The sequence below is a fragment of the Lacerta agilis genome, chromosome 4 (assembly GCF_009819535.1).
Source record: "Lacerta agilis isolate rLacAgi1 chromosome 4, rLacAgi1.pri, whole genome shotgun sequence".
Lineage (NCBI taxonomy): Eukaryota > Metazoa > Chordata > Lepidosauria > Squamata > Lacertidae > Lacerta > Lacerta agilis.
The window spans coordinates 1,147,181-1,164,128 of NC_046315.1; the positions used below are offsets into that span (position 1 = coordinate 1,147,181).

General features: G+C 44.7%; 5 protein-coding genes across 5 annotated transcripts in view; 4 read left to right on the forward strand and 1 right to left on the reverse strand.

Moving 5' to 3' along the window:
- LOC117044871 overlaps positions 1-16,948 on the reverse strand; it is a 628,087-nt gene that overhangs the window by 549,068 nt on the left and 62,071 nt on the right. Inside the window, 1 exon segment of the mRNA XM_033145648.1 lies at positions 13,053-13,060. Coding sequence (XP_033001539.1) covers positions 13,053-13,060 — 8 coding nt within the window.
- Positions 1-16,948, forward strand: part of LOC117044870 — an 878,236-nt gene that overhangs the window by 443,258 nt on the left and 418,030 nt on the right. The window lies entirely within an intron of this gene.
- On the forward strand, positions 1,292-2,254 carry LOC117044981 (olfactory receptor 51H1-like). Its single transcript, XM_033145775.1, has one exon. It carries the CDS (start codon positions 1,292-1,294, stop codon positions 2,252-2,254), a length of 963 nt encoding a protein of 320 aa, XP_033001666.1.
- LOC117044982 (olfactory receptor 51H1-like) lies at positions 4,018-5,927 on the forward strand. The gene is made up of 2 exons (XM_033145776.1): positions 4,018-4,024; positions 5,233-5,927. The coding sequence occupies exons 1-2, from the start codon at positions 4,018-4,020 to the stop codon at positions 5,925-5,927; spliced, it is 702 nt and encodes a 233-aa protein (XP_033001667.1).
- On the forward strand, positions 10,244-11,131 carry LOC117044983 (olfactory receptor 51H1-like). Its single transcript, XM_033145777.1, has one exon. It carries the CDS (start codon positions 10,259-10,261, stop codon positions 11,129-11,131), a length of 873 nt encoding a protein of 290 aa, XP_033001668.1. The 5' UTR covers positions 10,244-10,258.

Here is a 16,948-nt window from a genome sequence, read left to right on the forward strand (position 1 = left end):
AGGTCCGTTCTTAACCTGAAACTGTTCTTAACCTGAGGTACCACTTTAGCTAATGGGGCCTCCTGCTGCCGCTGCACGATTTCCGTTCTCATCCTGAAGCAAAATTCTTAACCCAAGGCACTATTTCTGGGTTAGCGGAGTCTGTAACCCGAAATGTTTGTAACCCGAGGTGTTTGTTACCTGAGGTACCACTGTACAGCACTTCTAATTCAACAATAATACTGTTCTGCAGATGAGAAACTAAGAGACTCTGAATCTGCAAAACTCACACACTGCCACCTCCAACACTGAGCCCTTAGACACAATATTCAAGAGACATCAGAACACTTCAGGTATTATTATTTTTTCAGTAACCTTCACAAAATCCCTGCAGTGTGAACCAGTATTTTCATGCTGGGATTGCAGATTCCTACTGAGGCTACCCAGTGACTTTGTGGCTGACGGAAGATTTTCAACAAAATGATTTCTCAGCTCCCAGTTCAGACTTACAGCCACGACACAAATCAGTCGTGGAGGTAGTGTCCCAGTTTCCCTTTAAGCTCAATCAAACTGTCCTTTAGGATGGTTGAGCTACACAAGTGATGCTAAGCTCGCATCAGGCTGCAGAATAGAGCGGAAGAAAAGCAGGGCTGTCCCACTGATTTGCTGAAAAACCAGCTCCCATCAGTTCTCCACAAGAGAGGCTGAGCAGACATTCCAACAGGCTACCGCAGGTAGTCAATGCAACAACTGTAGCTTTAAGTGCAGGACAGCTTCTTCTGCTTCCCTCCCAATGCATTTCTCTGCCACATAATTTTACAGTGGTACCTCGGGTTACATACACTTCAGGTTACAAACTCCGCTAACCCAGAAATAATGCTTCAGGTTAAGAACTTTGCTTCAGGATAAGAACAGAAATCGTGCTCTGGCGGCACAGTGGCAGTGGGAGGTCCCATTCAGGTTAAGAACGGACCTCCAGAATGAATTAAGTACTTAACCAGAGGTACCACTGTATATGTAAACCTGAGATCAGAAACCCTCTTACAACTTCAGAAGCTGATTGGGAGCCCCTTTGGCAAAAGGTGTGGAGTAAAAACTCCATAGATAACAAACAAATAAATCATAAAACTGACACTGGTTGGGTTTAGAAGAGTGAATCATATGTCAGAGTTGGAAGGCTGTAATGTTTGGAAGCTCTAATACAATATCTGATGTTGGACTAAACTAGGACAGAACCTGTAGAATCATAGCAGATTTCTAATACCCATTTGACTTTTATTCCTTAGATTTCCCCAACAAACAGACTTGGGGAATGATGTCCTCCATCACCAGTTTCAATGACAGCCTTGTGAGCCACCAAACCTTTGTCCTGATTGGCATCCCTGGGATGCAGGAGAAGAACTATTGGGTGGCCTTCCCATTGTTTGTACTCTACGCCCTGATCCTGTTGGGAAACTTTACTATCCTTTATGTCATCAAGATTGACCAAAGCCTCCATGAGCCCATGTACTTCTTCCTTTGCATGCTGGCCTGTTCCGATCTGGGCCTCTCCTTTTCCACCATGCCAACTATGCTGCAGGTCTATTGGTTTGACTCAGGGGAAATCACACTTGATGCCTGCATCAGCCAGCTGTTCTTTATCCATTTGTTTCAATGGGCAGAGTCTGGCATTCTTGTGGCAATGGCTTATGACCGGCTCATTGCCATCCGTGATCCGTTAAGATATACCTCCCTTCTCCAAAATTCTGCAATTGCAAAATTAGGTGTAGCTATATTGTCCAGAGCTTTCTGTGTCTGCTTCCCACTCCCCTTTCTTATTAAACGGCTCCCTTTCTGCCGATCTAATGTGCTTTCTCATTCATACTGCCTCCACCCAGACACAATGAAGTTAGCCTGTTTTGGTGCAAAAGTCAATGTTTTGTATGGTTTGGTAATGGTCATGTTTACTTTGGGGTTGGACGTGGTCATCATTCTCATATCCTATATCCTGATCCTGAAGACTGTTTTGAGCATTGCGTCCCACCATGAGCGCCGCAAGGCTCTCAACACCTGCGTCTCTCACATTTCTGCCATTTTGATCTTCTACGTCCCGATGATTGGTGTCAGTGTGGTTCATCGATTTGGGAAGCACCTTTCCCCCATTGTACACATGCTGATGGCCAACATATACATTGCGGTCCCACCACTTCTTAATCCCGTTGTGTACAGTGTGAAGACCCAGCAAATTCGGCAGAGGATTTACAAAATGTTCTTGTTAAAGAAAAGCAGTGGCTGATATCTTTTCCAAATGACAATTTTGTGCTAAAGGGAAGAGAAAGTGGTTCGTAGGGGAACTCAAAGCCTGAAGAAGCAGTAGGACACAAAATGAAATGTAATAATAATAATAATAATAATAATAATAATAATAATAATTTTTATTTGCACCCCGCCCATCTGGCTGGGTCTCCCCAGCCACTCTGGGCAGCTTCCATCAAATATTTAAAATACATTTAAAATATCACAGTTTTAAAACTTCCCTAAACAGGGCTGCCTTCAGGTATTTTCTGAATGTCAGGTAGTTGTTTATTCCCTAGACCTCTGATGGGAGGGCGTTCCACAGGGCGGGCGCCACTACCGAGAAGGCCCTCTGCCTGGTTCCCTGTAGTTTTGCTTCTCGCAGTGAGGGAACCGCCAGAAGGCCCTCGGTGCTGGATCTCAGTGTCCGGGCTGAATGATGGGGGTGGAGACGCTCCTTCAGGGATACAGGACCGAGGCTGTTTAGGGCTTTAAAGGTCAGCACCAACACTTTGAATTGTGCTCGGAAACGTACTGGGAGCCAATGTAGATCTCTCAGGACCGGTGTTATGTGGTCCCGGCGGCCGCTCCCAGTCACCAGTCTAGCTGCCACATTCTGGATTAAGTGCAGTTTCTGGGTCACCTTCAAAGGTAGCCCCACGTAGAGCGCATTGCAGTAGTCCAAGCGGGAGATAACCAGAGCATGCACCACTCTGGCAAGACAGTCTGCGGGCAGGTAGGGTCTCATCCTGCGTACCAGGTGGAGCTGGGAGACAGCCACCCTGGACACAGAACTGACCTGCGCCTCCATGGACAGCTGTGAGTCCAAAATGACATCCAGGCTGCGCACCTGGTCCTTCAGGGGCACAGTTACCCCATTCAGGACCAGGGAGTCCTCCACCCCTGCCCGCCTCCTGTCCCCCCAAAACAGTACTTCTGTCTTGTCAGGATTCAACCTCAATCTGTTAGCCACCATCCATCCTCCAACAGCCTCCAGGCACTCACACTATTACCAGGTTCAGTCCTTAAACCTCCCTTTAAATCCATCTCAGCCAAAAGGAGGGAACTCGTCTTGAAACTTATCTATAGGTGGTGCTTAACACCACGTAAGTTGGTGCTGATACACACAGGAACCTCACCAAAATGCTGGAGAGGCTGCACCTTCAAATGCACATATCTCCACATGTGATGGGATTGCCCCATAATTCAACCCTTTTGCACACCAGTCCTACAAGAAATATGCAAAATAACTAAGTAGGTATTAAATTCCACCCCAGAACTGGCCCTGTTAAACATTTTCCAAGACATTTATGCACCCTCACACTACAAAGAGCTTAGAACCCACCTCTCTTCTCTCCCAGCCTTATACGATATACAGCATTAAAGTCTCACATCGAATATAACTGATCTGTGAAAAGGACTTTGTGATTTGAAAACACGTATATGTACTTTTTGTAACCCGAGAAACTTAAAGTATATAGAAATTTTAGTTTGACCTTTGAATTCTTTTTCTTTAGTCTTTTCATTTCAAAGGTTTTTAAAGAAATGGTTCCAGTGGGTGAACTCTAGCTTCCAATCTATTTTTACTCGGTTAAATGTGTGGAAATGATAAGCCAACTGATTTTATTCTGAAAACCTGCCATCAAATGGTTCCACTTCCAGATGCAGGGCTTAACTACAGAAGGAAGGTCTGCAGTCGTTTCCCAATTAGCTGATTGCAATGTGCTCCAGGGAAGTCTGGAAGTTGCAGAAGAACTCTGCTTCATGCATTGTAAGTGCTGCAGCACGTTGAGCTCATGCAACACCAAACCTGTGTGCACTTCCCTGGTCAAAATGGTCTGCTAACTGGACCTCTTTGGGACCTTCATGACAAGAACCCAGTTATTTTACTCAGACCCATGTTTTAAGGGTCCTCACTTTTGCAGGGAGGATGAGACCTCTCTGTTAAGATATGCTGTACATCTTGCATTTCTCTGGTTATACAAAAGAGAGGAGCACAGAGTGATCCCTGGAACACCTCTGAGTGCTTTTAACACAATCCTCCCCCATAGATTGATGTCCAAACTAGAGGCGCTTGGACTTTCTAACTCCATTTGTCTCTGGGTTTTGAACGTTCTGTCATACCGCTCTCAGAGGGTTAGAGTAGAGTCATGTATGTCCACAGCCCTTAGCCTTAACATCGGCCCCCCACAGGGTTGTGTGTTGAGTCCCCTGCTCTATACCCTCTAGACGTATGATTGTACAGCTACCCACCTTAGCAACAAAATCATCAAGTTTTCTGATGACACCACTGTGGTGGGGCTCATTTCCAAGGGGGGTGAGACCACCTATCGGGACGAGGTGGAGCGGCTCTGTGGTTGGTGCGGAGAAAATAATCTGGTCCTTAACATCGCTAAGACCAAGGAACTGGTAGTGGACTACAGGGAAAAAAGGCGGACATTCAGCCCTTGTGTATTGGTGGGAACCGGGTGGAGAGGGTGGCTGTATTCAAGTTTCTGGGTGTTACTATCGAGCAGGGTACGACCTGGAGTGCTAATACCAATGCTCTGGTAAAGAAGGCCCAGCAGAGACTTTATTTCCTCAGACTTTTAAAGAAGAAGAATCTGAGTGAGAGACTGCTAGTGTCCTTGTACCGAGGCTCCATAGAGAGCATTCTTACATGGTGTATCTGTGCTTGGTTTGCCCGTTGCACAGTCACCAACAGGAAAATGCTCCAGAAGGTCATAACCACATGGACTGCAAAAAGATCAAACTTATCCATCCTTAAAGAAATCAGCCCTGAGTGCTCACTGGAAGGATAGATCCTGAAGCTGAGGCTCCAGTACTTTGGCCACCTCATGAGAAGAAAAGACTCCCTGGAAAAGACCCTGATGTTGGGAAAGATGGAGGGCACAAGGAGAAGGGGACGACAGAGGATGAGATGGTTGGACAGTGTTCTCGAAGCTACTAACATGAGTTTGGCCAAACTGCGGGAGGCAGTCTATTGGTTTGACTTGAGAGAAATCCCACTCAATGGCTGCATCAGCCAGCTATTCTTTATCCACGCATTTCAAGAGATGGACTCTGGCGTTCTTGTGGCAATGGCTTATGACCGGTTCATTGCCATCCGTGATCCACTGAGGTACAGATCACTTCTGCCAAATTCATTCATTGCAAAATTAGGTGTAGCTATATTGTCCAGAGCTTTCTGTGTCTGCTTCCCTTGTCCATTTCTTATTAAACGGCTCCCTTTCTGCCGATCTAATGTGCTTTCTCACTCCTACTGCCTCCACCCAGACACAATGAAGTTAGCCTGTTCTGGCACACAAGTCAACATTTTGTATGGTTTGGTAATGGCCATGTTTACTTTGGGGTTGGACGTTGTGATCATTCTCATATCCTATATCCTGATCCTGAAGACTGTTTTGAGCATTGCGTCCCACCAAGAGCGGCGCAAGGCTCTCAACACCTGCGTCTCTCACATTTCTGCCATTTTGATCTTCTACGTCCCGATGATTGGCATCAGTGTGGTTCATCGATTTGGGAAGCACCTCTCCCCCATTGTCCACATGCTGATGGCCAACATATACATTGCGGTCCCACCACTTCTTAATCCTGTTGTGTACAGTGTGAAGACCCAGCAGATTCGGCAGAGGATTTACAAAATGTTCTTGTTAAAGAAAAGCAGGGGCTGATATCTTTTCCAAATGACAAAAGCGAAAAGCGAAGAGAAAGTGGTTCATAAGGGAAGTGCTAAAGCGAAGAGAAAGTGGTTCGTAAGGGAACTCAAAGGCTCAAGAAGCAGTAGGACACAAAATGAAATGCTATTACCAGGTTCAGTCCTTAAAAGGATAATATATATATAGAAATTTTAGTTTCACTGTTAAAAAATATTGTTCTTCAGTCTTTAGATTTTAAAGGTTTTTTAAAGAAAGCATTCCAGTGACAGAGATGGATGAAACAAGGCTGCATCCAAACAGATGCAAACCAATTTTTTATGCTCACCCAACTTCTCCCAAGTGGTTTGAAGTTCCAAGAGTGCAGCTCCCTTGGATTCATTTGGAAGGAGTTTTCTGGAAGAGTCGGACACGACTAAACGACTAAACAACAACAATCTGCATAGCCTCTTCTGCCGGATCATCTCGCATGTGGCTCCCAGGCCTTGTCTCTGGAATGTGTGGAATTTCAAACGGTCTCGCCTGCAGCCTGATAACAGCTCCCCTCTCTTGCTTCTGCTCCTGCAACCTTTGGTCGAGCTTCAAGGCCGCTTGCATCAATGCCTCCAGGGAACTGGGGGGGGGGTCCCATTCATGCCCATTTATCCAGCAGGGTTTCACTCAGCCCTTCATGGTAAATCGCCATCAAGGCTTCCTGATTCCACAGTAGCTCCTGCAACAGCAAACTGAACTCTCTACTGTACTCCATTCCTGTGTTAGACCCCTGTTTCAGCTTCAAAAAATTTCTTGTACATGCAGATTTCCGCTTCGGTTCCTAGAATATGGACTCAAGATGAGCCATAAAACTGTCCAATCGCAACAAACAAGGGTGCTGGTTCATCAGGAAGGGGATCACCCTTCTGGCAACTCCTTCCAGAAGAATAATCACAAAAAACACACATTCCAGGTCTGTCTAGAAATCATCTTGCCTCACCTTGAAAAGCATTTACGCATTCGCTTTAAACACAAGGAACTTGGAGGTCTCCCCACTGAATTTGATGGGGGAATGGGGAGGGTCTCACTGAACACCTCTGAGCTTCCGCCCCCAGTCTTCCGAGTTCTGTATTTCAATGAGTTAATTGTTTCACGTGTCCTCTTAACAATAAATTTTGTTGTAATAGCCATTGAAATAACTCTCCCCGGTTATCAGTACTGGCAGGCCTGCTCCTGCAACTTCTGTCATGATTTAGGACTTGACCAGCAATTAAAGTTGACTTGGGACAATCTGTCAGGATGCTGCCAGTGACTCCCCAGCTGTCTTCCAGGAAAGTATAAAGACAAGGGAAGATTTCTTACCACTTTTTTTATTCAGTATTTACAGAGAGAGGTAATACAACCCAGCCTCTTGGATAATGGCGTTGTCCTGAGTGAATCTCCACACCCAGCCACCCGTCTCTCCCACTTGCCCATTAGTCACTTCTACGGGCGCTGCTACGTACCCTCTGTCTTTGAGCTCTTTACTCTCTTACTTTCAGGGCACACCGGGTTCTGGGAGATGGAGGGTCTGGAATGCTTTCTAACAACTTGCCAGCCAGGAGTTGCTCTGGCTCTCCCATGATTTCCCAGCTTTCCCTCTCATCTGCCTCTGAGCTGCGGCCTCCCTCAAACCCCTGTTGTAAATCGATACTGTCTTCCTCTTCCTTCTTCCAGGAAGGTTCAGGAAGCAGGGGGACCGTCTCCACCATTCCGCCTCTGCCCAGTCCCTGACATCACCCTGGAAAACAGTGACATGTGGGGTGCCACAGGTTTCTGTTCGGAGCTCGTTGTTGTTCAACGTCTTTATAAATGACTTGGATGAAGGAATTGAGGAGATGCTCAGTGAAATTGCAAATGGCACCAAAACTGGGAGGGGTAGCTAATGCCACGGAAACGGAAACAGGATTTGAGATGAACTTAACATATTGGAGAACTGGGCCAAAACTAACAAAATGAATTTCAGTTTGGACAAATGTAAAATTCTACATGGAGGCAGGAATAACGAGGTACAAAAATATATAGGATGGGAGACACCTGGTTTGGCAGCGACCAAGATTACCAAGGGTCCGGAAACTGAAACTTATGGGGAACGCTTGAAGGAGCTGGGTATGTTTAGCCTGGAACAGAGCAGACTGAGAGGAGATAATAATGGCCACCTTCATATATCTAAAGGGCTGTCACATGGAATATGGAGCAAGCTTGTTTTCTTCTGCTCCAGAGGGTTCGACTAGATGGCCCTTTGGATCCCTTCCAACCATACGAATCTATGGTTCTATAAAACTAGAATCAATCAGCAGATATCCAATTTAAAAACAAAACAAAAACATTCTAAAGACAAATGCAATGGAAAGGATCTGAAAGCAGTTGCAATTACATGCATTTTAAGTGGTGCATCACAAAGGCCTTATCCATGGTGGGCAAAATGGTCTGTTTACTAACCAATCCTCTTTTGAAGCTTCACGACAAGACCTGGATTCTTTCACTCAGGCCCATATTTTAGTGGTCCTCATTCTGCAGGAAGCAGTGGTGCCTACTTGAATAAAATATGGGGGTGCAGGTAAGCCCTGCCCTGCATAACTGATCACATGACGCGGTGCCCACACACCATTTGAATCATAGAATCATAGAGTTGGAAGAGACCACAAGGGCCATCCAGTCCAACCCCCTGCCAAGCAGGAAACACCATCAAAGCATTACTGACAGATGGCTGTCAAGCCTCCGCTTCAAGACCTCCAAAGAAGGAGACTCCACCACACTCCTTGGCAGAAAATTCCACTGTCCAACAGCTATTACAGTCAGGAATTTCTTCCTAATGTTTTGGTGGAAAAGCCCATCAGCTTACGGGGACAGCCCCATCAAATATTTTATTGGGGTGCCAAATACCTTTTTTGCCCCTAGGAGTTGGTTCCTCTGGCAGGGAGGATGAGACCTCCCTTTTAAGATATTCTGTACATCTCCCATTTCTCTGGTTATACAAAGGAGAGGTGCACAGAGTGATCCCTGGAACGCCTCTGAGACAAGAACTCCAGGTCCTTGTGCAGGATCCACAGAGATTACCTAATACTTGCCATTGGGATTTGAGAGATCTCCTCTCACAGGATTCAGCCATTTTCTCCTGGTTTGAGGGCAACTTGTCTCCCTGAGGGAAAAGTGTTTTTCAATAACTCTTTACACACCATAAATATCACAGACAGAATCCCTCTTGCAGCAGAACAGGAATGACCAGTGTTGACCCTGGGAGAAAGCATACTAGCTTCACAGGCTGTGCCATGAAGTCAAGTAAGTGCAAAGGGCTGCATGAGCTATCAAGCAGATGAGTTCTCCTCAGATTGACTTCAGAGATGTTTTCCTGAGTAATGTAAATATGCTGCCATTCATACTGGGTCAGCCAGAAAGAGACAGGGTTTAATTTGGAACTTCATATTGGGGGGGAGGGCTTGGGCTGGTCAAGAAAACATCTGGTTTCCTGGATCAGGAGTCAATAATCTGGAGGTTGTACTGCTCTGCTCTATCTTGTGGGGTGGGGTCTGCTTTCCAGGAGGAAGGAGGAGGATAAGGACTACACAGCAGAAGGACTACAGATGTGGAAGGGAGGAAGAATGGAAAATTGTGGTGGGCTGCAGTTTTTGCTGCCACATTTGTGTGGAGTACAGAGAAAGTGTCCCCCATGGTCCTTTCTGCTCTACATTTATATGATTCTGTTATCACAATCCTCTCATCAACTGGATAGAGTTGCAAATGAAGGACATCAGTTTCAAGGTGTCTTCTCATAAGTGGAGGACATGGGTTGAAACTAGTCCTGTCCTTCCTAGTGATTTAGATCTACCATTTCTAATTTAAATATTGCACTGTGATTGTTATTTCAGTTTTTCAGATGAGAAGTTGGGAGACTGAATCTTTGAAAGCCACATGCTTGTCACCTCCACTCCACTGGTCAGAGTCGGGAGACTTTTGGGGATTGACTTTGATGATGGGGTTGGGGTGGTCTATGGCCAGGGAAGAAGGTGAGATGAAGCAGCATTCAAGACTGCTGTTCCTTATTTGAATAGAGGTTCTAAGACAGCTTATCCTCTCGGACTAAACTAGGAGATTTCTCAATACCTTACTAAATCTGCTACATCATGTCACAATAAGAATTTTATGACTCTTTAGAATCCATCCATCGAAAGCTCTTGGGGGTGGGGCACGTTCTCCGTCCCCACGTTCAACATTTAACATTTATGATTCTTTAATATCTTTCCACCCAAACCACCAGGGGAACAATGTCCTCCACCAGCAGGTTCAACGACAGCCTTGTGAGCCACCAAACCTTTGTCCTGATTGGCATCCCTGGGATGCAGGAGAAGAACTCTTGGGTGGCCTTCCCTCTCTTTGTGCTCTATGCCCTGACTCTGCTTGGGAACATCACGATCCTCTATGTCATCAAGACCAACCAAAGTCTCCATGAGCCCATGTACTTCTTTCTTTCCATGCTCGCCTGCTCGGATCTGGGCCTCTGCATCTCCACCATGCCAACTATTCTGAGTGTGTATTGGTTTGACTCTGGGGAAATCCCACTCAATGGCTGCATCAGCCAGATGTTCTTTATCCATGCATTGCAAGGGATTGAGTCTGGCATTCTTGTGGCAATGGCGTTTGACCGCTTGCTTGCCATCCGTCATCCACTGAGATACAAATCACTTCTTCTAAATACAGTCATTGTAAAAATAGGTATAGTAATCATATCCAGAGGTTTCTGTTTCTGTTTCCCATTCCCATTTCTCATTAAACGGCTCCCTTTCTGCAGATCCAATGTCCTTTCTCACTCCTACTGTCTCCACCAAGATGCCATGAAGTTAGCCTGCGCAGACATAAAGGTCAACATTTTGTATGGTTTGATAGTAGCTGCTTGCACTTTAGGGACGGACATGGCTCTCATTCTTGCATCATATGTCATGATCCTGAAGACTGTTTTGAGCATTGCCTCTCATGAAGAATGCTTCAAGGCTCTCAACACCTGTGTGGCCCACATTTCTGCCATCCTGATTTTCTTTATCCCGATGATTGGCATTGCTGTGGTTCATCGATATGGGAAGCATCTCTCCCCCATTGTCCACATGCTGATGGCAAACACTTTTGTTATGGTTCCACCACTTCTTAATCCTGTTGTGTACTGTGTAAAGACCCAGCAAATTCGGCAAAGGGTATGGAATATACTGCACTTTTAAAAAAGTTGGGTTTGATATTTCTACTGAAACAAAATTCTCTGATGAAAGGAAGATAAAGTAGTTTATATTTAGGGATAGATGGATCCATCCCAGGTCATCTGTGTTGTTGTTGTTGTTTTTAAAAAAGATATGATTTTCACTTAGGTATTTACATTTCAATTGTTTTACAATCATTTTAACATTTTGATATTCGACTTCCTTCCTCCTCTTTCTGCGGGTCCTTAAATATATATTTTATATTTCCTTCATATTCCAAATTAACTTAACTTGTTCATTTATTCATCCACTTTAAATATTTACTCTTATAAAACTGCAGGTCATTACAATAATCCTGCCAATATTCTTATCTCATTACACTTTGTTTTTAAATATTCCATAAACCATTTCCATCCTTTTTTTAAAACGTTTGTTATCTTGATTTCTTATTCTTCAGTAAATTTCACCATTTCTGCATATTCCATGTTTTTGTATCAATTCTTCCTTTGCTGGGACTTCTTTCCATTTTAGGGCTGGTAACATTCTTGTCACTGTAGTAGCATACATAAATAAGTTTCTATACAGTTTGTGTACTTCTGCACATATAATTTCAAAAAGGAAAGCTTCTGGGTTTGTTTGTTTTTTTAGAAATGTAAAATGTAGAAAAGCATCCCAGGTTATTTCTGAATCTGTTTAATATTGAGTCCGTTTTGTCCTTTTTATTCTGATACGTTTAAGCCAGACACTGAGCAATTCTGCACAGATTCCATACACAAAGAAGAAGAAAGATTAATACTTAGGAATAGGGCTGTTGATGGAGAATAATCAGTTTTTTTCTTTAAAATTGTATCTTCCCGATGGAATATGCGGAAATGGCCAAACTTACTTGCAGGATCCGAGATCAGGATGATTCGAAATTCCATGGGGATTGGAGTAAATATATTGCTTATTTAAATGACAATTGCAAAAATTTAAAGACACTAGCAAGATTGAAATAAATCCTACAATTTGGACTAAAGTTAAAGACTAAAGTGCACGAACGGACTGAAATAATCTACCTCAGGCACCCTCAGACTTTGGCCCTCTGGATGTTTTGGACTACAATTCCCACAATCCCTGACCACTGGTCCTGTTAGCTAGGGATCATGGGAGTTGTAGGCCAAACCATCTGGAGGGCCACAGTTTGGGGGTGCCTGATCTAACTGTTGAAGGGTGGGAGGGAAGGCATGAGCTCGGCAGAGCTGAGGGATGTATTGTTGGAAGTTGTATTGTTGAAAGTTGTTAAAGGAGAAAATAAATTAATAATAATAATAATAATAATAATAATAATAATAATAATAATAATAATAATAATAAAATAAAAAAAATTGTATCTTCCCGAAAACTCTATTCTCTTTTGAGCCTGTGGCCTAGCTAAACTGCATGAGCAATATTTACCTCTTACCTCTTACAATGCAGAATGGGTTGCTTTTTAGGTAGTAGATGTTTGTTCCAGAACACTGAAAAGAATAAACTGATAAAGCCCATGACAACTGCTGTATGCAGGAAAGGTGGGTTGGCTAGGCTAGGCAATTATGCTTAAACCTGAATTGCTAGCAGAATGGAGATATTCATCATAGAGAGATGAGAGAGGAGGCTGATGGATCCAATGGGTTTCCAGGTGGCTCCGGGAGATTTCCTGGCTGATATCACTGGAGCTCCTGGCAAAGACCTGGCCAACTTCCAGAACATCCGAATGGCTCGGGCCATTGATATGATTACCCCTGAGTGCCCTTCCCCACCTCATGGAGCACCTTGGCTCCCTGGTATACTCCAGTGTTTAGGATGAGGAAACATGCTGGAAGATGTCTTGAACATGAGTGGAGGAGAGATTTGGTCAAATGCAATGGGGAGGGCTCATCATTGAGCCTACCTAGAGGCAATGAAGACAGCAAAGAAGGCATACTTTGCCACCTCCATTGAACCCTCACAATACCATCCAGCAGAGCTTTCCTGTCTAGTTTTGTTTGCAAAACATTTTGAGGATAAAATCACTTGCATCCACCAAGACCTTGACTCCGCTGTAATAGCAGATGAATCTCAGGGTGTGTCCAGAGCACAGCCTAGTCCTGTTGTGTTGGACAAGTTTCAGTTGGTGAGGCTCAAGGATGTGGACAAGGTGCTTGGATCGGTCAGGGTGATGCTCTAGACCAGGCATGGCCAAACTTGGCCCTACAGCTGTTTTGGGACTACAACTCCCATCATCCCTAGCTAACAGGACCAGTGGTCAGGGATGATGGGAATTGTAGTCCCAAAACAGCTGGAGGGCCAAGTTTGGCCATGCCTGCTCTAGACCCTTGCCCCTGTTGGCTGGTAAAAGCCAGCAGGGAGTGGGCAGCTGGCTGGGTCAAGAAGGTGATCAATGCCTCTTTACGAGAGGGGGTGGTCCCTGTCTGTTTGAAGGGGCACGTCTTTAAAGAGACACAGCTTCAGGCGCCAGGCAAAAACATTCCTCTTCAACCAGGCCTTTGGCTGATTAACACCCAGTGGCTGGGGAGACCCGGCCAGATGGGCGGGGTATAAATAAATTATTATTATTATTATTATTATTATTATTATTATTATTATTATTATTATTATTATTAAAAGTGTTGAGGGGGGTGGGACATTATTGCTTTGTTTTCTTCTTTTTATTATTGTGTATCCTGTGGTTTTTATCCTGTATTTTTATGTTGCGAACTGCCCTGAGATCTAAGGACGAAGAACGGTAGACAAATGTAATAAATAACTCTATTTGACTGATTAATTGCCACCTGTGATCCACTGACATGCAGATCACTTCTCCCAAATTCTTTAACTGCAACATTAGGTGCAGTTGAGGCTCCAGTACTTTGGCCACCTCATGAGAAGAGAAGACTCCCTGGAAAAGACCCTGATGTTGGGAAAGATGGAGGGCACAAGGAGAGGGGGATGACAGAGGATGAGATGGTTGGACAGTGTTCTCGAAGCGACTGGCATGAGTTTGGCCAAACTGCGAGAGGCAGTGGAAGACAGGGGTGCCTGGCGTGCTCTGGTCCATGGGGTCACGAAGAGTCGGACACGACTGAACGACTGAACAACAACAACATCTTGTTCAGAGGCCTTGGTTTGTGCTTCCTATTTCCTTTTCTCATTACATGGCTCCCTTTCTGTAGATCCAATGTCCTTTCTCACTCTGACTGGTGAAAACAACTTCTTTAACTAAAAGTGGATCGATGGAGTCGGGCCAAATCAAACATGCTCATAAACACAATATCTAGATGCGACTCCCCTGCAGATCCCAGGGCCTGACCTGGCAGAAATGGGGAGAGGCGCTCCACCAGGTACGTGGTTCTCAGGTTGTGTGGGGCTTTGTACATTAAAGAAAACACTTTGGCCGCGGTTGCAAATAGGCAAACACACAGTTCACACACGGCTGGCGTTACACGATCCCTGTCTGCTGCACCACATGCAATGCATGCAGCAGACTTTGGGATCCACTGCAACTCCTGGACTATCCTAAAGGGTAGCTCCTCCTAGAGTGAACTGCAGCAATTCAGTTGGGAAAGCCATAAGAGTGTAGGTCCATGTGCCCCATATTGTCCTTCTCTGGTCAAGCCCTGCATCCAGGAGTGTAACCCCTTCTTGAGGTGTCTTGTCTGTGGCATCAGGCATCAATAACGAAAAACCGCTAGGTCTCACCTCAGCCATAGAATCAAGGACCAAATGAAGCCGAGTTTCTTTGCTCTTAATGTGCTCTGCCAATTTCCCCCATATGGGGCAAAGTCATTGTGATTTAAATAGGATTTCTCAGCTCTGCATGCATGGGCGTACCCAGCGAGGGGCAGGGGGGGCAGCTGCCCCCCCAGAAGCAAAAAAATAAATAAATGGTTATAAAGTGATGAAACGAAACAAAATTAGGTAGGGCGATGGCGAATTATCAGTTGCTTACCACACTGAAATGGTGTAAAAAACGAGAAGTATCTAGAGCCACCTAGCGACTGGTAGAGGAATCTATGTCAGCCAGCCAGTGGGATTCAAGCGAGGGAGAGGTCTCTAGCAGGCGCTAGCCGAGAGAAGAGGGAATCTTCTAGAGGGGTCTAGTGAGTTCCGCGTCACTATATAAACTGAACCGCCCGCCGCTAGTTGATCAGTATTTTAAGTGCTTTCCGTCCACCACGGCTACTGTTGAACGATCTTTCAGTACCCTTTGAAGGGTAAAGACCTGGCTCAGAAGTACAATGGGAGAGGGCAGACTGACTGGCTTGTGTTTGATGAGCGTCCATCGGAAATTCTTCAAGGAAAATCAGGACTGGATTGAAACGAAAGTTTTGAACAAGTTTTCTTCAAACCCAAGAAAAATAATATTAGTATAAGACATGTAACTAGAATAAAAAATAATTTTTTTCAAGCAAATAATTGTAATAACTACCGTAATAAAGCACCGCTATAATTATATATAATTTTCTTAAAATTTTGGTTTCATTCGCCTTTTCCGTGCTGAAATGTCACAACCTGAATGACAACCCCCCCCCCTAGTTTTGATCCTGGGTACGCCCCTGTCTGCATGGATAGTTTCCCCCCCCCCCATTTTTATGCTATTAGCCTCGTTCATCTTCAGCTTTTGTCATATTTGTTTAAGTTCTACTAAGCAGATCTCATGGGGACCCATCAAAGCTGAATGTTGGAAGATATGGAGCAGTTAAAAGAAATAACTCATTCGAGCAATGCCAGAGTTAAACAGTGGAACTCTCTCCCACTGGAGGCAGTGACGCCCACCAACTTGGATAGAGAAACACATGGAGAAGAGGCACTCCTGCAGCATTGCTTTTTCTGGTTTGATGAAGATATGATGGGTTTTCCTTAAAGTATTGATAAGCAACTTTTAAATGATTTTATTATGTGTGTATACCACCATCCTTCAGGCTGAGGGACGGTATATGAATGAAATGATCTAACTATCACTGTTCTCGCCTCTGACAATTGTCTGTTTACTCCTTGAAACTCTTTTAGAGTTTGATGACAGCAATGACATTCTTTTACCCAGACCCAGACTTTAGGGGTCTTCAGATCTGCATGGAGAATGAGGCCTCCCTGTTAGGATAGTCTGTCCACATCCCACTTCTCTGGTTATACAGAAGAGGGGAGCCTCTGAGAGCAGAACTGCAAGTCCTTGCGCAGGATGCCTGGATCTGTCCTTCTCCTTGCAGCTGGGATTTCAGAGATCTCCTCCCAGTGGGGTTCAACAATTTTCTGGTGGTTTGGGAGCAGCCGGCCTCTCTGGGGAAATACATTCTTGCCATAACCCTTTGTGCCATAAAAAGTGCACAATCCCTCTTGGAGCAGCAAAGGCAGGCTCAGCGTCCATCCTGGGAGAAATCATGTCAGGTACACAGCCTGTGCCATAAAGTCAGGTGAGTGCAACAGACGCCATGAGACACAAAGGAGAGAAGTTTTCCACTGATCAGCTCCAGAGAGGTATTCCTCAATCAAGAGGCTGTTGTAAGAAATTACGGTTACACACACACACACACACACACACACACACACACACACACACACACATAATGTTCATAAGTGTTCCAAGCAAACAAGGCCACATGTCTGAAGCAGCACAGGAAGACAGTCCTGACACCATTTTGACTTTCAAAACTGACCAAATGTTTACCAAATGGGTCTCTGCAAGTAAGGAGGGGTGAGGGAATTTTTCCATTGTCCCAGGAATTAAAAGAGATTACCATCTCTTAAAGGGTAATTAAAAGAGATTACCATCATTAGGGCAACCAAAATGGTCAAAGGCCTGGAAACGATGCCTTATGAGGAACGGCTTAGGGAGCTGGGTAT

Bases quoted from the DNA above. Each gene is read 5' to 3' on its own strand.
- LOC117044981 (XM_033145775.1), top strand. From the start codon at position 1,292: ATGATGTCCTCCATCACCAGTTTCAATGACAGCCTTGTGAGCCACCAA.
- LOC117044983 (XM_033145777.1), top strand. From the start codon at position 10,259: ATGCAGGAGAAGAACTCTTGGGTGGCCTTCCCTCTCTTTGTGCTCTAT.